Raw genomic sequence first — 21,196 nt, forward strand, 5'->3', positions numbered from 1 at the left:
CAGAAAAGTTCACTCAGAACAACGTACTAAATGTTAATGAAATATGATCAGGCTACCTTTCGGACTTTCGGTTTGATTAGGAAGGTTTCGATATTATGATCTGCTAAGTAGGCATCTCTCATGTGACCAGCTCCCGGCTCTACCTCAAACTGATTGGATAGGAATTCCAAGGTGCTTTTTGTGATGTGCACTTTGCTAAAACAAATCAATGAATCCACTGTTTATCGGGAGATGAAAATAAAACTACAATAATCTGGATCATTAAAAAGCTCTAATTGACTGTGTTCATATACATCATCTGCATCTCCTTTATTCATTAAACATTAGGTAATTATAATTACTAAATCCAATAAAACAGGAAGTAAATCAACACTTTCTGATCCCCTATGTCAGCATCTTAAATGATAAAAACTTGATCTGATCGTAAGAAAATGTAATCTAATCACTAGAAATAGAAATCCAATTAACTGGATAATCTGAATTCATTTTCTATATCCCTGATGAAGTCTAATTCTAGATTGCTTCCCCCTAAAAATCCAATAAAAATTATTAATTATCAAGAATATAGGCACAAAGAAAATTGCAGGTGATCTACTAGGAGTAAGATTTGCAAGAAAATAAATCCTCTGCTTAAAATAAGTATCGTAAATGTATTACATATGGCTGTGTTTTCTATTTAGTGGTTTTGGCAAAAAGACACTTCCATCAAATCAAGAATGTTGCTGATGTCATGCATATATGTACTGTAAGTAAATAGGTACATGCAGAAAAGCACTAAATCAAATTTATGCTAACTATCTGTAAAATCAATTTCCGCTGAGTATACATATGTGGTACACCTTAAAAATAATACATTTACAGAAAAATTCCTTACCCAGGAACTCCTCCGGATTCTAGATGATTAGCGATGGTGACGTCGTCTGACCAGACATCGTACTGCCATTTACAGAGCCCTAGGACCCCGCTGAGGACCATTCCACTGTGTACCCCGATCCTCATGTCTACATCTACACCTGTAGCTTCCCTCACCTCTCTAAAATAATAATTAACACTCCATATTAAAGATTTCACATTCGCAAAATGCATGAATCCCTGATATGGTTCTTGATGACTTTTTAAATTACACTTAGAAAATTGATTTCCCTAACCTCTCTAAAAAGATAAGAACTCCATATTAAAGATCTAGGATTCACAAAATGCATGAACCCCTGGTACAGTTCTTGTTGACTTTTTAAATAAAATAAGAAAATTGATTGTCACCCTCAGGAACTATATAATATATTGATCATATTGATATTGGTAAATCACAAAAATATATAGCATTACATTAGTGTAGAAAAAAGTATTCTTCAAAAGCTAAGGAGATGGCCAAGAGTTAAAGAAAATAACAAAAAGAAAGGTAAAAATATATCAGGAGCATAAAATTATCAAATGATCTTAATAATAACTGCATGCACATACTGGGAGACATGCATATGAAAGGAGATGAACAATACGTATGTCACTCCATGGGTACCTGCATTTCAAAATGAGCTTTGTATGAAAATGCAGATCATCTTCCAACAAAGGTTTTTAACACTTGGAGCTTTTAAAAAATTTAGTATATTAAAAAAAAATCAATTTTAAACATTTTTTTCCATTGAGATATGTGTCACAATTGAGATGTGTCACAACCATGCAATCTCAAAGTCTTTTATTGCCATAAAGGTAATATTGTATTTCATTTTGCATCATAAAAGATTAACAGACATTTGTGTACAATGTCTCTGTATCTACTGAAGCTAAGTGATTCAGAATTAGAAACCTTTATGAGCATACTGCATTAAACATGACAGGGATAATCCCAACGCATCATTAATAATCAATCTTTAACAAGAAAGCCAAACAACTTCTGTTTCCTCATTAATATCAGATTACCGTAAAACGTCTATCAAAACCCTCTATATGAGCAGATTAAACATTTCTTTTGCATATCAGTTGACAAGGTTTTCCAAACTGCCTTGAGACAAACTTCCTGAATAACCAAAATAGTTCAATTATCAACAAAAGACTTTAATAAGATTCATATTTTTATTTGATATCTGAAATGTCCATGTTAAAAATGCTGATTAAGTGGATGTTTTACAAAGCTGGTAAAGATCTTAGTTACACAAGCTTTCATAAAAATCTACACATTCAATTATTTATTCCTTTGTATTTATAACTACCGGTTCGTGTGGCCTCCAAACATCTTATTGGAGGTACTTATTTACATGTGCAGGTATCAGACAGTGTGGTGTATTACTAAACTTATATTTGTATTTTGATTCCGAACAAGTATATACATTCATTTTTTGTAATAAATGTATTTGAATAACGAGAAATTTTTTTTTACTGATACACATTTTTTAAACCCATTTTTTTTTGGGCATTTGCAATAATACCACGTAAAACATTTAACTCCATCATGCAAGTATTCAAAAGTGTCTCATAGAAAAATCCAGTTAAGGCAGTTGTAAAAGATATGTTCTTAAAATTGCAAAAGTGACAAACAAAACTTTATAATAAACCATATCTTTTTAGACCAAAAAGTGACAAACAAAACTTTATAATAAACCATATCTTTTTAGACCAAAAAAGCCTTAAAAAAAAATATAAATGCTTTCCTCTTTTGTTAATCACTTGGATAGAAAATCTGACCATGTGAAAATCTTCAAATAAAATAGGTTAATTAAATCGAGAGTAACAATACTGGTATAATTAGATTTGAGCAATTAACATGGAGAGTTTGAAAGTATATTCGACATTCAATTTCTAAAGTTTATAACTGCTCATTCATGTTACAAAGGAAAATTCCACTAAAACTGATCAATCACATTTTGGCACTAAATAACCACAATTGTTTTTACGTAGATGAGGAAATTGGAAGTGTGAAATCTAACATCAACTGTTAGGCAGCAATGTTACAACCCATTACTCAGATCATGCTTGTGAAGAGGCATCAAAGACAGGTCAATTCAAAAAGGCTATTAACTAGTGGGAAATGAAGATCAAAACGAGCAACTCTGAGGACCATCAATGCCAAATCTAGTGGACTACTTAGTCGATTATTGAGCTTTATCTCTCAAACCGATCCAACTCCATTTGGGCAATACCACTGAGAGATTGGGAATAAGCATCATCTATCTGCATTTTCAGGTCTTTTTTTCCTAATTTATGCTCCAAACATTTTGCTCAAAGACACTCATGATTGTATGAACTCTGAGACTGCAAAAATATTGCTGATCTTTCAACATCTTGCATCAGCAAATAACACAAAACAAATGTTCATAATACTGCAAATTCAATCAAGAAGTCTCATTAAAATTTTCAGTTTGAAAGAGTATAGTCAACTGATGCCCTGCTGCAGACTCCTACAACTGGACATGTCCATAATTTTAAAAAAAGCTTGGAAGATAAAAAAAAAAGGTCCATGGGCCACATTGCTCACTTGAACAACAATAGGCATGATAAAATCAGCTCAGGTGAGCTAAAAAGGAGCACACTGACATTATCAATAATATTTATAACATTTTTGCATTCATTTTGTCATAGTTGGGGTTTGGATCCCGGTTGAATTACCTCTTGGCATCACTCAAACAGATCCCCATATAAACAAGTACATTTAAAGGATGGTATGGGTTTGGATTGGTTATTTACCTGATGGTGTCAATCATGCATAGCCCCATACTTCGGGCCATAGTTAATGCAATGGTTGTGATTCAGATTAGGAATTTACCTGATTGCGTCAATCATGCGTAGCCCCATATTAACACAATTAATGGCATGGTTGGGGTTAGGGTTGGGTAGTCCTGACACACAGTAGTAGCAATCACCCAGGATCTTTATTCTCATACACTGATTTTTCTGAAGAGAAAAAGTAAATGCAATTCAATATACCTATATCAGACACCAAACATAATCCTATTATTACATCAAAGATTAGATAAACATTATCTGCATCCGAGATAAACTTTATTTAAACATCAAGTTCTATCCAGTAAAATAGAGTCATAAACACTGAGACTAAATGTTTTTCATAATAATGATGACGTTAATATCTTTATCTATCTGGATGCTATAACGGTAGAAACAAATAGAAGACCAGTTTGGACAAATAACCATGATTTATAAGGTATACATGGTAATCAAAAACAGCATTAGAATCATGGTAAAAATCACACATTAAGTATGTTATTGGTACCTTTGCTAGTTGGTCAAAACGACCAAAGAGTTCATTTAACATCTTGACCAGTTCCTCTGCAGTGCATTCAGCAGCCAAAGGGGTAAAGTTCACAATGTCTGCATACAAAATACTGAAATAAAGAAAGAAGTCAATATTTTTTTTTATTTTCAATTACAATACCTGCAGTAAAGCATGATATATATGTGATGGATGAATAAAAAGGTTTAAGCAAAGGACTATGTGTGTTATTATGCATTTTTTGCCCCCAAAATTAGTTTTATAACGAGCTTTAAAAATAAGGCGGAAGATAGTTATAAAATCATATTAAAAATAAAGGTGTAAAAGGTTATCACCACAGTGATGTCATAATGTAGAAATGACATCATGAAGATTGCCTTATTCTGATAAACCAATGTTTTGTAGCAAAATGTGAGTGTTTTCTGATGGTTTTTCGACTGGGAAACATCGAGCGCAGGCTTGCTCAAGTACCATTTTTTAGTATAATGTGTATAATTATCTGAAGAAAAACATATTTTAGAACTGTACTTGAGCAGACCTGCGCTCTATATTTCCGAATGCAAAATATAAAGCAAAAATGAGAATATTGTCATTTGTTTGCAAATTTGCAGGAATTAGGTCATTTGGGTGACGTCGTAGGTACACAGCGAATTAGAAATGATGACTAAAATCAAGATTGAAGTGATAGGCGTCCACTGTACAATGATTTTTAAAGATTTTATTTTCATACGATACTATTCAATAATTATTTAAAACTGGGGGCAGATATTTGACCATAGCGCACATAGTCCTTTGTGGAACCTAAGGAGCGCATGTTTGAGTAACATGCCAATTAATGGTGAAGGCTGGGTTCCACCCATATCACATGCGGTATACAACTATACCAAAACAAACAGTTTTTACAGGCATAAATGAAAACTTCACAAAGAACAAGGAGCGTACAAGGCGTTGTATATCCCCCACTCGGAGCAATGAAGACAAAAGAATTTCAATTCAAGTTAGAATATTAATTTTTGACTTGTATGCATTGTTTTCATTATAAATTTCACAATGGAAGTCAATATTGTGATTTCATTCTATTACCACGACAGGTATAAGTTTCCAAATTAAGCTGCACATCACTTTTTGCCTAAATCTTGAACCATTCACTGTTCTTAATTGCAAAATTAGGTATGAATGGCTCCTGACTCCATCCTAAAAGTACTTTCATTTAAATGATTAGTTTATATTGATTTTTATTATTGATTTATTAAAATGGAGTCTAGACCCATAATGGGTCAAATTTGTGATTTTCACCAAAAACGTTTTACTTTATTAATAATTGTCAAAGAGTTAAATTTATTCACACGTACTCTAGTGTGTCAACATAGCTCACTATGATAAGCAGAGGCTCGTAGTCCATCCTTCTCCATGGAGAGGGTGTTCGAATCGTATAGACGGCATTTTATTTTTAATTCATTTGCTTTTAAGTAAAACATGTTTTGCTTTTTTATTGGATTTTTATGAAAAAAAAAATATCTAATACCATATATATTATAACAACAATTACGTAATGTTCAAAATCTGTACACATAATGTCGGATAAAAATAGTGCTAGCATTGATATGAGATCATGCTGTAATACTTAGAAAGCATCAAATAAAACAAAGGAGATAAGTAGCAAGTGCATGTATTATTGTATATCATGTATTTGTCAGAGAATGCAGTTCTATATTTTACATGTACATGTACTGATGCACAGTTTCAAATATAAAGATTTGTTCATATGCCATTTCGAAATCCTGGGTACGGGGGATCAGGCCTTGTACGCTCTTGTCCTTTTCAAAAAGTTTTATCATCTTGCAATTTCTTCTACTATCTTTCTAGAAGCATTGTAAGAAGGTGCATTGCAAAAATTGAATTCCATTTGAAAGTCAGAAAATTAAGATTTTGCAGTAAATTATATGAAAACTTGTTTGAAAAACAGTACAAAAAGAAAACAGCGGTATCAGTAATCATTAGAGATAACTTCAATTTACAGATTGAGAAAGATAATTATTAACATGAATTTGCTAAAAAATGAAATCAAATGCAGACATGATCTACCCCAGAAAATTAATTTTTAGCGCTCTCCTTGACATGAGTGTGGGGGTCTTCATATTTTTCCTTGGACATTTTTTCTTAATTACTTATTATCTGAATATTAAAGGTAAACATGTCATATTATTTCACACTGTAACTCATGACTATAGGAATCGGCCTTCTGGAAGTCACTAGCTTTTAAACAATTCATGTAAGGAAGTCATTATCTGAAAGGACACCTTTGACCAACTGGGAGAAGCAGGTAAATAAACCTGTAAATCAGCGGACACTTACCTGACATCCGAGTGCTGCTGAACATAAAGGTCGTGGAATGGAGAGGTCTGGCTGTTTCTCATCTTCTTACTTAGGTCCTTAATCTCCTCCACCAAGTCATTGGGAATACAACTGTTTAACAGTTCCTCCTGCAAAGGACAAAAACAATTTGAAAATATTTTTCTATTTCAAAAGCCCTAAAAATTAATCATACATTACAGTGCAGAAATGACATTTTAAAGCTGGGGCCAGCTTTTAAGTAAGTGTTGTTTCCATCATGTTAAACTTTTTCAATATATTTGCATCTGTGAATTGTAACTTAACCCCCATCCTTCACACTCTTTTATTTATTTCAAGATACATTTATATGTATAACACATCACAAAATAACAATTACATTAAATTTGTTTGTGGCATGCTTTTAAGTCAATCACCTGACTGGGGAACAAAAGGTTACAAGTTCAAAACAGAGCTATAATAATTCTTCTATTGGAAAATCATACTACTATACATTTTTACAGAAGATTTTCTCCCAAAATGTAAGATGCTTTTGGCTCTTCCTAGTTCATTCACTTGACGTATAAAAATTGAATTTTTTAATTTACAGTATTAACAAAGATATATGTCATAAAAATCAGCTTTTAAAAACCTGGTATGTTTATACAGTTGAACTTCGATATCTCGAACACGGATATCTCGAATACAATTGATATGTCGGAGTGATTTGTAAGTCCCAACCAATTATTTTTTAAGTATTTTACCCTCAATATCTCGAATACTCAGATAGTTTGAAGTGTTTAAACAGTCCCATCTAGTTCAAGATAACGATGTTTGACTACATACATCATCAAAAGGACTTAAAATAATGAGGGAATAAAGATACCATCCACTGTTTTAAAATATACTTTTGTTGTCAACAAATATATCTTCTTTTTTACGATGAATTTATTCATATGTTCTTTTAAATGTTTAACAATTTTAGTGCATAATTAACATTTTATTGATATACAGTCAAACTTTGTTATCTGGAACTATATGATATGGGACTGTTTAAAAACTTCAAGATATCAGAGTTTTCGAGATATCGAGGGTTTTATATTTTTTTAAAAAAAAGGTGTTTGGTACATACAAATCACTTCGACATATCCATTGTATTCAAGATATCATTATATCATTGTATATCGAATATCAAAGTTCAACTGTATCTCCTACTGAAATGTCTGAGTACTGGTGAATATCCAGGGCTGCATTTTACAAAAGAACCTTCGACAAAGTCGTAAATATTTACTGTCTCATAAAAATTAAATGATCTTTAAAAAACAAAATTGACGTAAAACCATTTGTACACAAATATTTCAATTCCCATAATTATATTTTCCAGCCATTAGAATAAATCATTGATTAGTTAGTGATTAATTAGCAAGTTCTTTTGTAAAACACAGCTCAGATCTTGTTTTGGTAATACATTTACGCACAATGTTTCATTTACCCAGACATGGGAGTCTTTATCATCTATTCATAATTGATATATCAATATTTGGGACAAACGCAGAAACAGAACTAGGGAAATTAATCTTGATCTAAGTGTTGATCATCCGCCTGTTTACCAGGCATTCATTTTCATTTCCAGTACAGGTATATATTAATTTTCACATCAGGAAAGCAACTGATCATTGTCCAACAATAAATTTAAGGAATTTTAGAGGGGTGGATGATTTTGGCCATTTAGACTACCGATATATAAATCTCCTTACGCTAAAAAAATCTGTATACATACAGATAAAGGAAAGCATTCAAATTTTAAAGCTTAAATATTTGGAATTTTATCTACTAAATAAAAGTTAATGGCCAAAATTAAAATAAATAGTGTGAAGGTTGATTTGATGGGTAAATTGCTGTTATTCCAGTGTCCTTAAGCTAATACATATTACAGCTAATGATGACTATTTTCAATCAAATTCTTTTATAGTTTCATGCAAATTTACACCTGTATCGATCAGTCATCTCATAAATTAAAGAATCAGAGTCCAAACTCCATTCCTTGATCAAAACATGACATAATGAATCACTAAATCCTTAAATCAAATTAATCATAAAAGTTACCTTTTGACTGTCCAGCAAACAACAATTAAACCAAATATGATAGATGGGGTTTTTTGTGTGCATCTTAACTGTATCATAAAAAGATTAAGCATATCTTAAATCAATCATAAATTCTGACCCGGGGCGCTTAAATAATACTAGTAATTAACTGATTTGAAATATTGTACCTGAACATTGATCTAATAGCCTTCCTATTATATACCCTGAAAACATTTGACAAATACATGTACATGGCAATTAAAACCTTATTCTATGATCACATATAAGCTTTGTTGAACCTTTCAAAAAATTAACTATACTATAAAAAGCATTGAATCTACAGAACTAAAGATAGTCCAATGAGTAAATAATTACACTAATCTTTAATTTGATTAATACAATCCACATCCAAAGAGAGATTCTAACTATATGTATATACAGAAAAAAAATAAGATAATATTTTATACATTAAACTACACCTTTTAAACATAACTTTTTATTAGACTTCCAGGACACTTTAAACTCATGCTTATTTGTATATAGTCAGTTGTGTTATAAGAGCAGAAAAGTTTTGTTGGTGGACCCTGAATTGAACTTGGAACCCCTGTCTCTATGTGCTCTACCACTGAGCTATTCAGGCCAATATGCACTGCCCAGCGAAATAGCCCAAAGAAACCACTCAATCATGAAAAAATCAAAAATGGGGGGGGGGGGGGGGTTACAAAAATAAATAATAAATTAACTATATCACTGGTAGCTGCAGGTCTGTAGCTCCCGGTCTGAAAAAATTTGGATGGACGACCTGGGAGCTACAGTGCCCCCAATAGTAAAAATTTGCAATTTACGGTGCACAAAAACGTGCACTAGTTTTGGACTAATTAACCTTATTTTTACACAAATTCTGTGGAAAACATTCGTACCATTAAATTCTTCAGTCAATTTACTACTGATATCCGTACTTTACTTGTCTCAAACTTTCTCTTAAACACGCTAACCAACCTCAGAAATTGAAGAATGTTATTTTCACGTCAAGATCAAGAGTCGCCATTTTTACATGTAAACAAACTGCACCACTTCAAATAATGGGGCTGGTGATGGTGTTTAAAAGACAATCAGAGGCAAGTAAAGTGACGATATCTGTAGTAAAGTGTCCAAGGAATTTTTTGGAATCAAATATATGTATAGAATGTGTTCGGAAATGAGGTTAATCAGTCCAAAACTAGTGCAAATTTTTGTGCGCCGTAAATTGCAGACTTTTAGTATAGGAGGCACTGTAGCTCCCAGGTCGTCCATCTGAATTTTTTCAGACCATGAGCTACAGACCTGCAGCTATATCACGGGTTACTAGTTAAGTATCACTAACTAATGTTGTGTTTTTGATGAGACATATTGCAGTTTAACAGTTCATTTTGTACATCAATGCCTGCGAGTCTCACACAGTTTTTATTAATCATATTTGCTCCTAGGGGGGTGTGATGTGATTCATCTCTGAACTCAACCCCAGCTGGTGTTTATAAAAAAAAATTGTATATACACAATAAACTCCATCATAAATTATAAGTAATGGGATAAACAAGCTTATTCCCTTGTTATGGTAGTAAAAACCATTGCTTTATTCCATGGTACATAAAAAGATGACACTCTCCAGGCAATATGAGGGAGGCTGACATTTCAACTAAGAACAAAGGAAAATTTTAGTCCATTTATCCAAAATATAAAATTTGCTGCATTAGTTCTTCAGCCAGACCGATTTTTATTGATGAGAGAAAAGCAATAATAGGAGATACTGATGCTGATAATCCTTTATAAGAAGAATTACTGTTGGCAGTTCTCACTATCAGGAAGTTTCAATGACATTTTAGTATATCCATTACATTCACCAATAGTCTTGATGAAATAAAATTTGTCTATAGGAGTTATATCGCACTTCAATACTTAGAGTGCTTAGTAGAATGCATTAAAGTGTATGTGGTTGGGTTAGAGAGGGGGAGAGAGGCATAAAAGTGTATGTAGGTGGGTTGAAGAGGGGGAGGGGAGGCATACAAGTGTATGTGGTTGGGTTGGAGAGGGGGAGAGAGGCATAAAAGTGTTTGTGGGTTGGTTTGAGAGGGGGGAGGGGAAGCAAAAAGTGTATGTGGGTGGGTTAGAGAGGGGGAGAGAGAGGCATAAAAGTGTGTGTGGGTTGGTTTGAGAAGGGGGAGGGGGAGCAAAAAGTGTATGTGGGTGGGTTGGAGAGGGGTGGGGAGGAATAAAAGTGTATGTGGGTGGGTACGAGAGGGGGAGGGGAAGGGGAAGAATCACCTGAATGTAGCACACCTGTTTAAGTGAGGTTTCTCTGTTTGACCTCTTCTCCCCAATCATTACCTTTAGTCTGATGCAGATAGGATCTAGCATTAGAATGACCTTTAGCTAAGATGGCGAGATTTGAATTAAGGGCCATTTGGACAATTTAATCAGTATGGATATTGTGCCTAAGAGAAAACATACACCACATTTCAAAATAAAGCCGATAGTTTTAAAGCTAATTCCTCATCTATAGAACTCCTACCTAACATACCGGTATGTTAGCATTATGGAACTGAGTCTTCTGTTGGATAAAGAGTTTTGTAAAAGAATGAAACAATAGCTTTTGGCGGCTAGCAATAAGAAATTGGTTTTATCGATAAATCTATTGATCTCTGAATGAATTTGCAATATATATATGCAAATTTTATTTGAATGACCATATAGTGCTAAATTAAGGAAATATGAACCTATTTCATGTTTCACATCCTTATTTTCTTAAGTGCATGAATTTGCAATATTGAATAACACTAGACTTTAAATCAATTACCAGTGTTAAATGTGCATAATTACCAATTTTGAATTCAAATGCACAACAACTGCACACTGACAATACTAAATTAATTAAATGTAACATATACGATGATCACTTATGAATGAAGTAAAAATTATGCCCTAGCTATCAATTTAGAGCTCTTAAGTTTGGACTCTGTGTAGAACGTACAACATTCATTAAGCAGCCTTATGTTAATAAACTGTGATCCCGAAGATAGTTCAAGACACACTCTCCTGTGTCCCTGGGTCACATCACACTAGACTGCGGTTTGATTTACAGAAGCTGTATGTAAAACTTACCTGCTGTTTTTTCTCTCGTTCTAGTTTAAACATGGATTGAATGTAATTGCGGGCTTCCAGAAATGTTCTTCTGTGCGTAAGATCAGTTAGGTACTTGTGGTACATTCCACTGATGTTGGCACATACTAATATCACAAAGTTACTCATCAGCTGTAGGAAAATACAAAATCAGTTTTAAAGACATTGAAATCAAAATTCAGCTATCTATTTATCAATTAAATTAATTTAAGTTCTTGAAAGGTTTACTTGTATTCATAGCAATATAATTTGGTAAAGAAGTGTTCACTGCATGTAAATGCAAAAAGAAATAAGACATCCTCAAGTAAAGGATTTTTTCTATTGAACTGGGATAATCAAAGACAGTTATCGAAGCAGATTAATTTCAGATACCCAGATGTCACATTCCACATCATAGCTAGATGATTTATGAGGTAAGCACATGACAAAAATTGCATTTAAGATTTACTAACCCACACTCTGAGGTTTTCACATGTATTATTTTCTAAATTGTGAATTAAAGGGATGCTTCCAAATGGAAAGGAGAATCATTCCATTATTTTTTTCCATATTTTTAATTCTTTGACACATGCATGAAATGTTCATTTTCGAATTAATCAAGTCAACCACTCTTTCAAACACTCTGATATATTGGCCCCGGTATCATCTGAATAGAGTAAAAAAATCTTACCTGTCCTACTAGAAATTTCTTGTCTTCTGCTATAACTCCTGAAGAAATCAGCTGCAGAACAACAGTCAAAGCTCCCAGTACAAGAGACCAGCACTTAGAGAGCGGTAACATGGTATAACACACAAAAATGGTGTAAAACACGACCACCATGTCGTCCGTCGGCCGTCTGTTGTAGGACGGCACATTGAAATATAAATTGAGCAACACAAGAAGGAATATCCAGTAGGAAATTGAAATACTGGTCGGATAATGACAGTAGAATTTACTCCGCACCACAAATCCAAAAAACAAACAGTTTCCAGCAATTCCCGAGGATAAGATTGCTACATGTGAGATAAATTCTGTACTCGTTGTGTCCTGTAATGAAGGGAGATAATGCAAATAATTAAGGCAGATCGGTAACGAGTCTTGCAAATTATGCTTATTTGCTTTTTAACTGACTTAATTGTATTTGATTGTTATTTTCTAATTTCATGTATGTTATTCTAATCATTCCTTTTCAAAACCATAGATAGCCTTTTAGGCTCTCCATAAAAAGCCATCGAAATATTTTGGATTGATAACACTCAATTTTGATTCAAATTTTTGTCCAGTTCAAAATTTGTTTGGGGAAAAACATTCTCTTAGGAAAATGTAACTCAGTTCAATTAACAGGCTTACCGTAATCATAATGACTTACATTTTTGAAATGTAATCTTATCAATTATTTACATGTTATCTAAAATTTGGATAACAAAGTGCCAAGGACATGTAATTTTGCTTTGTTAGAAGCAAAATTTGTTCTATCCGTCAATATTACGTCAACATGTAATAAAGTCATGGGGAATGATAATCACTTCAGTGAAAGCATGAACTCATTATAAGAGTGTTTGATATAACCGTGTTTTACTGTAGTTAGAAAAGATTTACAAACACACTTGATAAAATAACAAGATAATTTATTAATATTTCTTTTATTTCATATCGATTTGTTTTATCTTGTAAAAAAAAAACAAACAAAAAACACCAGGAGATATCTATTACCTGAAAGCTAGATTATATTATTTAAATTTCTTTTAAAGAACTTTTTGCTTTCTTTTCAACTATCATCCTAGTAAAACAGATTAGCAGATAAAAATAAATATCCATTCCCGAAACAACTGAGTCTTACCTGAGTGTCAAAAAGGTGATAGAACAAAACGGTAAGACATATAAGGGTTGCCATGACAACAAGTGCAATTGTCAAGGAGTTCTTCATGTGCACACAGTAGTATTGGTACAATTCTTCCATTTGCAGACTTTTGAAGGTCTCCTAAAAATTAAATGCCCATTAATTGAAAACGCATTTTACATTCAGATTAATTAATGATTTAATATGAGAAATGATTAATTCAGACATTTCACAGCATGTAGAATTTATTCCACAGCAAAAAGGTGAGCATATATACCATTTAGTTTAAGGTTCATTTGTTGATAATTCTTTTTTTTTTAAGTTCTAGGTCTACAAATTGTAATGATCAACCTTTTAAAGTCAAAAAGCATTTTTATGTATCTCTAGGGTTGTTAATTATAGAATAAATATATTGCAAATGCGTGTGGCTCAACCGATTCATCGACAATTTTTTCACAGTATTGCGATATCTCAGTATTTTTGTGATATATTTAAACCAGAAGGACACTCTCATACACACCTACATTAATCTACATGTAAATTTATAAAAGTATCATAAATAGAAAGAGACCATTCAATTTCTTTTTATATACATCTACTGAAGATAGATGATGTATTTTTAGAGGTGGGCAAATATTGGTCCAAACATAATTCCATACATCATGCCTATGTCTAGAATTGAACAAAAAGGAGAGAAAATAGAGTATTAATATAAAACTGTCAAGATGCTCGAGATCTCCAGGGTGTTTAATTTGCCTACGTGATATTTTTTTGGCTAAGACTGTGTGATGGATAAGGGTCAGATTTCAGACACTTATAATTGCAATGTCCATCATTTCATGCTGAAATAGCCTAGCTAATTTTGCAGTCCATTCTAGTATATTCTTACACACATTGTGTAAGCTAGATTACTGTATAAGATAAATAACTAATTCTAATGATCCGACTACTACAAGAATTTCAGTTACATGCAATTACTATTCTCAGATAAAATATATTGTTTTTTTGTCACAAAATATTCTATGATAATTGGACTTCAGAAATTAATATATCCCTAAATAAAGAAAAAAATAATCTCAATTCTGAAAGATCTTTTCTATTTTAAAAATAAAGGCATTTCATGCAGTGCATAAGTAACATTAACTTTCTAATGACTACTACACATTAAACAGTTTAAGATAAATGCTTGAATATCCTAAAATATAGTATTTATGTAATCATTAATTACACAAAATAGCTCACGGTAGAAATCAAAATTGCTCAGGAAAAACACGTGAGCTATATGAAATATCTGGAAAAGCGCTAAATTTCTGATTTGACATGATATATCGATCATGATACATATATAGGTATAAATTGTTGAAATTTAATTGGAGATTTTGACAGGCAAAAATATGATGTCATTATCACATTTGATTATACACCCACACCAATTTTCCCGAAAATGACAGAGTTAGGATAGTGATGAAGTATGTTATGTGTTATGGCTGCTATATTTATAGAGATGACAGAGTTTGGATAGTGACGAAGGTTAAAATATTGTGTTATGGCTGCCATATAGAGATTTTAGACGTTAGTGTGAGATATTGCTGATGAACAAACTACGTACATCAAGGCAATAAATCAAAAAGCTGCCACAACAACACTGTGGACAAATTACCACACAATTAATTAACCAGAAAACAGGATTAAAATTCTGTCTTCATAAAGCATTAGAATAATGAACACTGTGAGTCTCTAAGAGTGAATATGATAAAGTCTGATACACTTTTCGTTTATGTGAGCATAGAATATTATTCTGAAAAGAATTATATAGTTTACTGAAGTCGGTATTATTTATATCTGCATGTGTTATGCAAATACTGTCTACAAAATAAATTTATAATCTAGAGTGCACATGCAATTTCAAAATACCCCATAATTAAGTCTCTAGGTGAAAATATCAATTAATACAACTTGTGAGTTTCTTTGGTACTTTCACATTTATTTTGTGTGTTCATATACAGTAGATAGCATAAAATTAACTATTTGATCAATAATTGATTAATAAAAGGTAACATTGTCATCAGATTCAGATTTAGATAAAATCAAAGGCTTACAAATTATTCATATAAAAGATCACCATTTTCTTTGATCACTTCATATTATGCTGGTAAAAATATTTTTGTATGCTAGCTTTTATGAGATGGGAAATGTACATGAAATGTTGGTAGTTGAAAATAAATATTGACTGTATCAGTTGTATTGATATTGCTCCAGACTACCTAGATCCAATTCAATCTATGATAAACCATGGTCTTAATATTATTCTTTTAAGGTGGGAGGTAGGGTTGGGGAGGGGACGTCACATGCTCCCCTTTTATGCGTTAGATTTCATGTTCCTCCATATACAATTTATACTGGTCAGGAGTTTCAGAAATTCAATGATAATGACAGAATGGTTTGATTAAGGTATACTATTTTTCATTATTTTCACCATTATGTATTATATCTTTGCTTCATTTGTTGCAAAGTTTGTAATAAGCCAGGAAACGCCCAGACATACTGTATGTCACTTGGGCAGAGTTATATTCCTTTATGTCAAGCAAGCCAATCTCTTATACACCACCATGTAAATAATAGATGACACTAATTTGTGTATGACTGATTAAAACTAGCTACCTTGATGTGAGCTAAAGAGAATTCCTTCCACATAGATTTCTCTCCATTTTCATTAACCAATCCATAACTTCTCCGGCGGGACCCTTTGCCCACTGGGCTAATTCCGAAGGTGTTGTTGTTTGTGATCATTGTCATTAACGAGATCATTCGCTAAACTGGATGCTTCATGGTACCTCCAACTGTTTCACATAAACACGTTAAATTTTCAATCCAATTGATTGATGTCACTGATATTAATATCGGTACCTTGATCCCTAATCTTGAAGTCTTTGCGCAAAACAGCAAATCAGGCAGCGAGGTTGTCATTGGCACTTTTTCTTGCCTAGCTTCATGTCTGAAAGAAATTATTGAGAACAAATTAACAGATGTCGAGAGCTATAACCTTAAATTGTGATTTATTCCAGTATTAAAGCAGTTAAATATGGAGCTAAAAGCTTGAATTGTAGAATGGCACACTAAAAACATCATCAACTACAATTTTATGGACCTTTTCAAGGGCCGTAATCAATACCTCTGTTTTTACCTGCACTTGACCTGGAAAAATAAATGCTATCCCTTTTTTTTATCAACTCATGATGATATCAATAAATCCATCACACTTTTTTTTAAGGACTAAAACACTTTATTCATCAGTTAACATTTTCAATCCCATGCATAAAAGATATTGCAATATAATCTGCACTTGTCAATCCTTTTTTAAATTAAGAAACAACAAAAAGTGGGTTGTTATTCATTAAGTCCAGCAATAAAATACTCATTCTCTTCATCTGTCAGACATAAATAAGTTCAGGCAATAACTACTATTTAGGAGGTAGCCAAATCTGGATTTTTCTAACCTAAGGTAAAGTGATGAAGGATCTAACAGGTTTGTCTCTGACCTGTTATCCAACAAAACACTGTGTAGTTACTTGGGCCGTCATTAGAAATAATATCCCCGGGCACTGCTCCTGTGTAAACTCTTATTGCTTGTTTGGTCGTAACTCGTATAAAATTTGCTCTCGGTTCATGATATCTGTCCCATTTCTGTTGAATATCGATATATGGCATAACGTATGCTTTTGTCCTCGTTAATTGATATGAATATTTATAAATTTGCATCAGTTGATGATTTTATGAATGTAATAAAACAAGCTTTTTGTTTCCTTTGGGAACAATGAAAAAGGGAGTGAAATTTGGGCAAGGCATTATCTATACATCTATATCATAGTATCAACAAAAAGGGGAAGCTAGGACTAAGGATGTATGTATGTGGTCATGTATAATGTAGGATATATTAACACTATAAGGATAGTCATGGCATAATTCCAGATTTTTGGAGGAATAAACACTACGATTCTTTATATCTTATTGAGGATGGAACCTTAATCTTGGAAATGACTGAATTTGGGGACAAGTTTCTTGTTTTGTACATCCATGTAAAGAATGCCATGTCATGCCCAGACTTTTGAGTCATTCAATATGTAACATGCAGTAGCGGTGGTAAATGAAGACCTCCAAGAGGACAATATGAATACCTACATAAGTTCACTAAATAGATCAAGGCAAAGGTAATAGGGGCTATCAAATATCTCGCTACGGCATGAACAATGGTTACGTTTTACATAATGTAAAGCTATTTGTTTCTTTAGATAACTGTATATAAGACTTTCCATAAAAGCAAGAAATTCTAAAATGTATCAACTCCATGAAGCTTGCATTCCATAATACCTACCCAGAATAAAATTCATTATTCTAATAAGCTGCCCTTAAGCTTAGTTACAAAAAAGCTTCCTCTTAAAACAAAACAGTTTACACTTCCTTTTTCCATCTAGAAAATTACAAGAGGTAAAATTTAAGGAACTGTCATATAAACCAATTCACAATGTTAAAAAAACCATGATTTAACCAGCACCATGGCATTTAATCAACTTCCTGATTCAAACTGAGAATTAACAAAAATCTGTAAATTAAAACAAAGTGCTGGACCAGTGTGTCACATTAATACAAATAGGCCTATATTTCGTAAGTTGTTTTTCATCAAGAAGCTACCTGTATGTATAATAATATATGTACAGAGAAAACGTGTAGTTACGTATCACGTAAAATAAACATTAGATTTTTTTTTTTTGTATATATGAAGGAAACGTTTGTACATTTCCTCTCTCTTTGTGGGTCGGTCAAGTATGATTGATCAAAAACTTAACCTTTCTAAAAATTGGGCATGTGACTTAATTAACAATAAGGGAACAAAATTCACACGTCCCGGTTACACTTAAGTATGCACATTATCAAACGAAATAATCGCGAACATTAAATTGCCAAACATAAATGTAACAAATTTAATGTAGATTTAAATGCTTGATGACATGTATCACTTACCTACTTTCTTGCAATTCGTAATTATTTAAAATCCATTAAAGTCAAATATATAAATTCGATATATGTACACGCTTTGTGAGCACAAGTTATCACCGATGCTGATAAAATTTCCTCCTAAGGGGGGCCAAATACTGATATCTGGGACTTCACCTGATATTAACAGTCCAAGCAACACTCTCAGGCCTCCATTCCATTCATGTTGCATCAACGTCGGACTTTTCCGCGTAACGCGATGCAATCTGCTACTCTGACACGGACTAAAATGACGCGCACAGATGACTGCATGCACAAATATCTCCTGGGTACTGTTGTACAAATCGTCATCAATATTACAGGCATTATAAATCGCTGGCAAATTAACTAAAGACACGGCCCATGTCTGTTTGTGTACTAGATATTCCTACATTTCAAATTTACAGGTGTAACTAGATGACAGGTAACCACTGCTGACCTTGCTATGCTTATTTAAATAATTATTAATAGGAAGTTTTTTGGTTCTTGCTTTATCTTAAATTCACTTTCCGTAGACTATGTACAAAAGATAGACCTATATATAAAAAACCACGGAAGTTCATTCTTTTAAACATTACTTGAACTTACTATATTTATGACTTCATTGTTGCTGCATTAATTATGCGTGCATGTAAATCGATCAACATGAAAAGTACTTGAAAATAAATAACTAAGCACGTGTACATGAAATCTAAAACACAATGGCAAATGCTAAATTGTCATCTAAAATATCGCATGATTCGTCTCTTCACGTTGTAACAGCTTATTCTCTCTCCCTCTCTCCTAACTCTCTCTCTCCGCGCAAAATTAAACTTGTTATCTAGATATGACCTGAAATCAACTTATATATACAAGTGTATATCAAAATTATGTATATACATGTATTATTACTTAGTATTTAACTATTTTTGATAGGGACTGTCTGCGGAAATATTTTGCGTTCATAATGCACATAGAAGGAGGTGGTTCAAATTGTTGAAGGTGTGTTTTGGAGAGAAGAATTAACTCTTAATATTTCGATTAATCAACATCCTTAGTGCTATTACTTGTCAAAACTTTCAAACGTTCATGGGGAAAAAACTTATCAAAAAATATCGTATACTGTATTTATAAAGCAAAATAAACGTAAATAAGGTCATAATCATTTAAATCTTGTAATTAAAGAAAAACTACCCTTTTTGAATCAAAATGTTAAACATGATCGTGTATATTCTACAAAAAAAGGTCTTACCTTCATGAATTAAATTCATTGTGGTCGCTGTTCCGTCTTCAGCACATGTCGCGAAGTCTTGAGAATCCCCTGGCGCACCTGTTCAACGGGCCGATAATACCTACCCACAGACACATGTAAACACTGTATCAAATTCAAATTAAGCAGATAAAATTAGACCTCGTCCACTTATAGAGGATTTTTCACAGACACGATGTTTGACCGTTTGAGTATGCGTGTGTTAGACGGCATGACATTTACTGAACAAGGATATAACTATTATATTATCGTTTCCTGATAAATAACACATGTTTCACTGAACACTTGAAAGAAATTAAAGTTTTTTGTTTATATAAAATTACATACAAAGGACCTTTATTTTGTGTATTTTTGCAATACATGTAAATGCAATCCCTTTCATGCGCATTATTGCGCTAAAATAGATAAAATGAATGAACAATCAATATATATGTGTATATTTATTCACCACTTGAGGCCTTCTATGGGCATGCGAAAAAATATGACATTTATCATTTTTAAAATACACTTACATATAATGAGAAATGACTACTTTTCACATGGGTCTTACATTGTCTCATGGGATGAAAATGTACATTATCACATGGGATGCAATTTTATATAAAGCTCAATATATATGTACCCAGCACGGCGTGTTTATTTGTAGTTAAATGTTTTAGTGACCCACGTACTATCAACAGGAGAGTTTGAACAAAGAAATGAATTCATTTTCAATACAATCTAATACATTACATGTACACTGCTCTTGGCTCTTGAGAAAAAAAAAATGTAAAAGAAGTTTATTTAATATATCAATGTATATGTATATATATTATACTGCCGGTATGTTAAAAACTAATGGGCCAAGAACGAAAGTACTGTGTCGCCTTCTACCTTGGAATGATAATTTTGAAGTGTCTATTCATGTTTATTTACATAGACAATAAATTATGACATATTCTATCAATGAAAGAGAGATAACTTTTGTTTGGATAATGAAAACTCTCTCTCATTTTAATCTAAAAAAAAACACAAAAACAAAAACAAAAAACGAAAAACAAAAACAATAAGAAAAAAAAACAACCACGAAAGAAACATAAAAAAGATTAACTTTATAAAACTATGGTTTTTAGATTGTGGGTTCGATACCACCAAAACTTACCCCCTGCGTCGTGACCTATTCAAATTTGCATGCGATATTCATAAAACTAGGGTTTTTTTTATTCACGCAAAACTTGTTATGTCATAACGATAGAGAGCTCCACAATTATAAAAAGGCAAAGATGCGAATGCGAGAGTGCGAAGTTGCAAAGGCGAAGGAGC

At 32.6% G+C, this 21,196-nt stretch overlaps 1 protein-coding gene across 3 annotated transcripts in view; it reads right to left on the bottom strand.

Annotated features, from left to right (window-relative positions):
• LOC128188963 (adenylate cyclase type 2-like) overlaps positions 1–20,104 on the bottom strand; it is a 40,145-nt gene extending 20,041 nt beyond the window's left edge. The window contains exons 1-10 of one of the 3 annotated variants that reach the window (XM_052860305.1): positions 19,877–20,104; positions 16,276–16,609; positions 13,615–13,755; positions 12,465–12,821; positions 11,777–11,926; positions 6,578–6,705; positions 4,223–4,334; positions 3,758–3,885; positions 875–1,033; positions 57–195 (exon numbers count right to left, since the gene is read on the bottom strand). In XM_052860305.1, the coding sequence (XP_052716265.1) occupies positions 57–195; positions 875–1,033; positions 3,758–3,885; positions 4,223–4,334; positions 6,578–6,705; positions 11,777–11,926; positions 12,465–12,821; positions 13,615–13,755; positions 16,276–16,422 (1,461 nt within the window). In that variant the 5' untranslated portion in view covers positions 16,423–16,609; positions 19,877–20,104. Of the gene's footprint in view, positions 1–56; positions 196–874; positions 1,034–3,757; positions 3,886–4,222; positions 4,335–6,577; positions 6,706–11,776; positions 11,927–12,464; positions 12,822–13,614; positions 13,756–16,275; positions 16,610–18,633; positions 19,030–19,876 lie in introns of those variants that run through there. The other 2 variants (XM_052860308.1, XM_052860306.1) reach the window with 2 other exon arrangements.
• Positions 20,105–21,196: the final 1,092 nt, after the last annotated feature.

This window comes from Crassostrea angulata, chromosome 6 (assembly GCF_025612915.1).
Source record: "Crassostrea angulata isolate pt1a10 chromosome 6, ASM2561291v2, whole genome shotgun sequence".
Taxonomy (NCBI): Eukaryota; Metazoa; Mollusca; class Bivalvia; order Ostreida; family Ostreidae; genus Magallana; species Magallana angulata.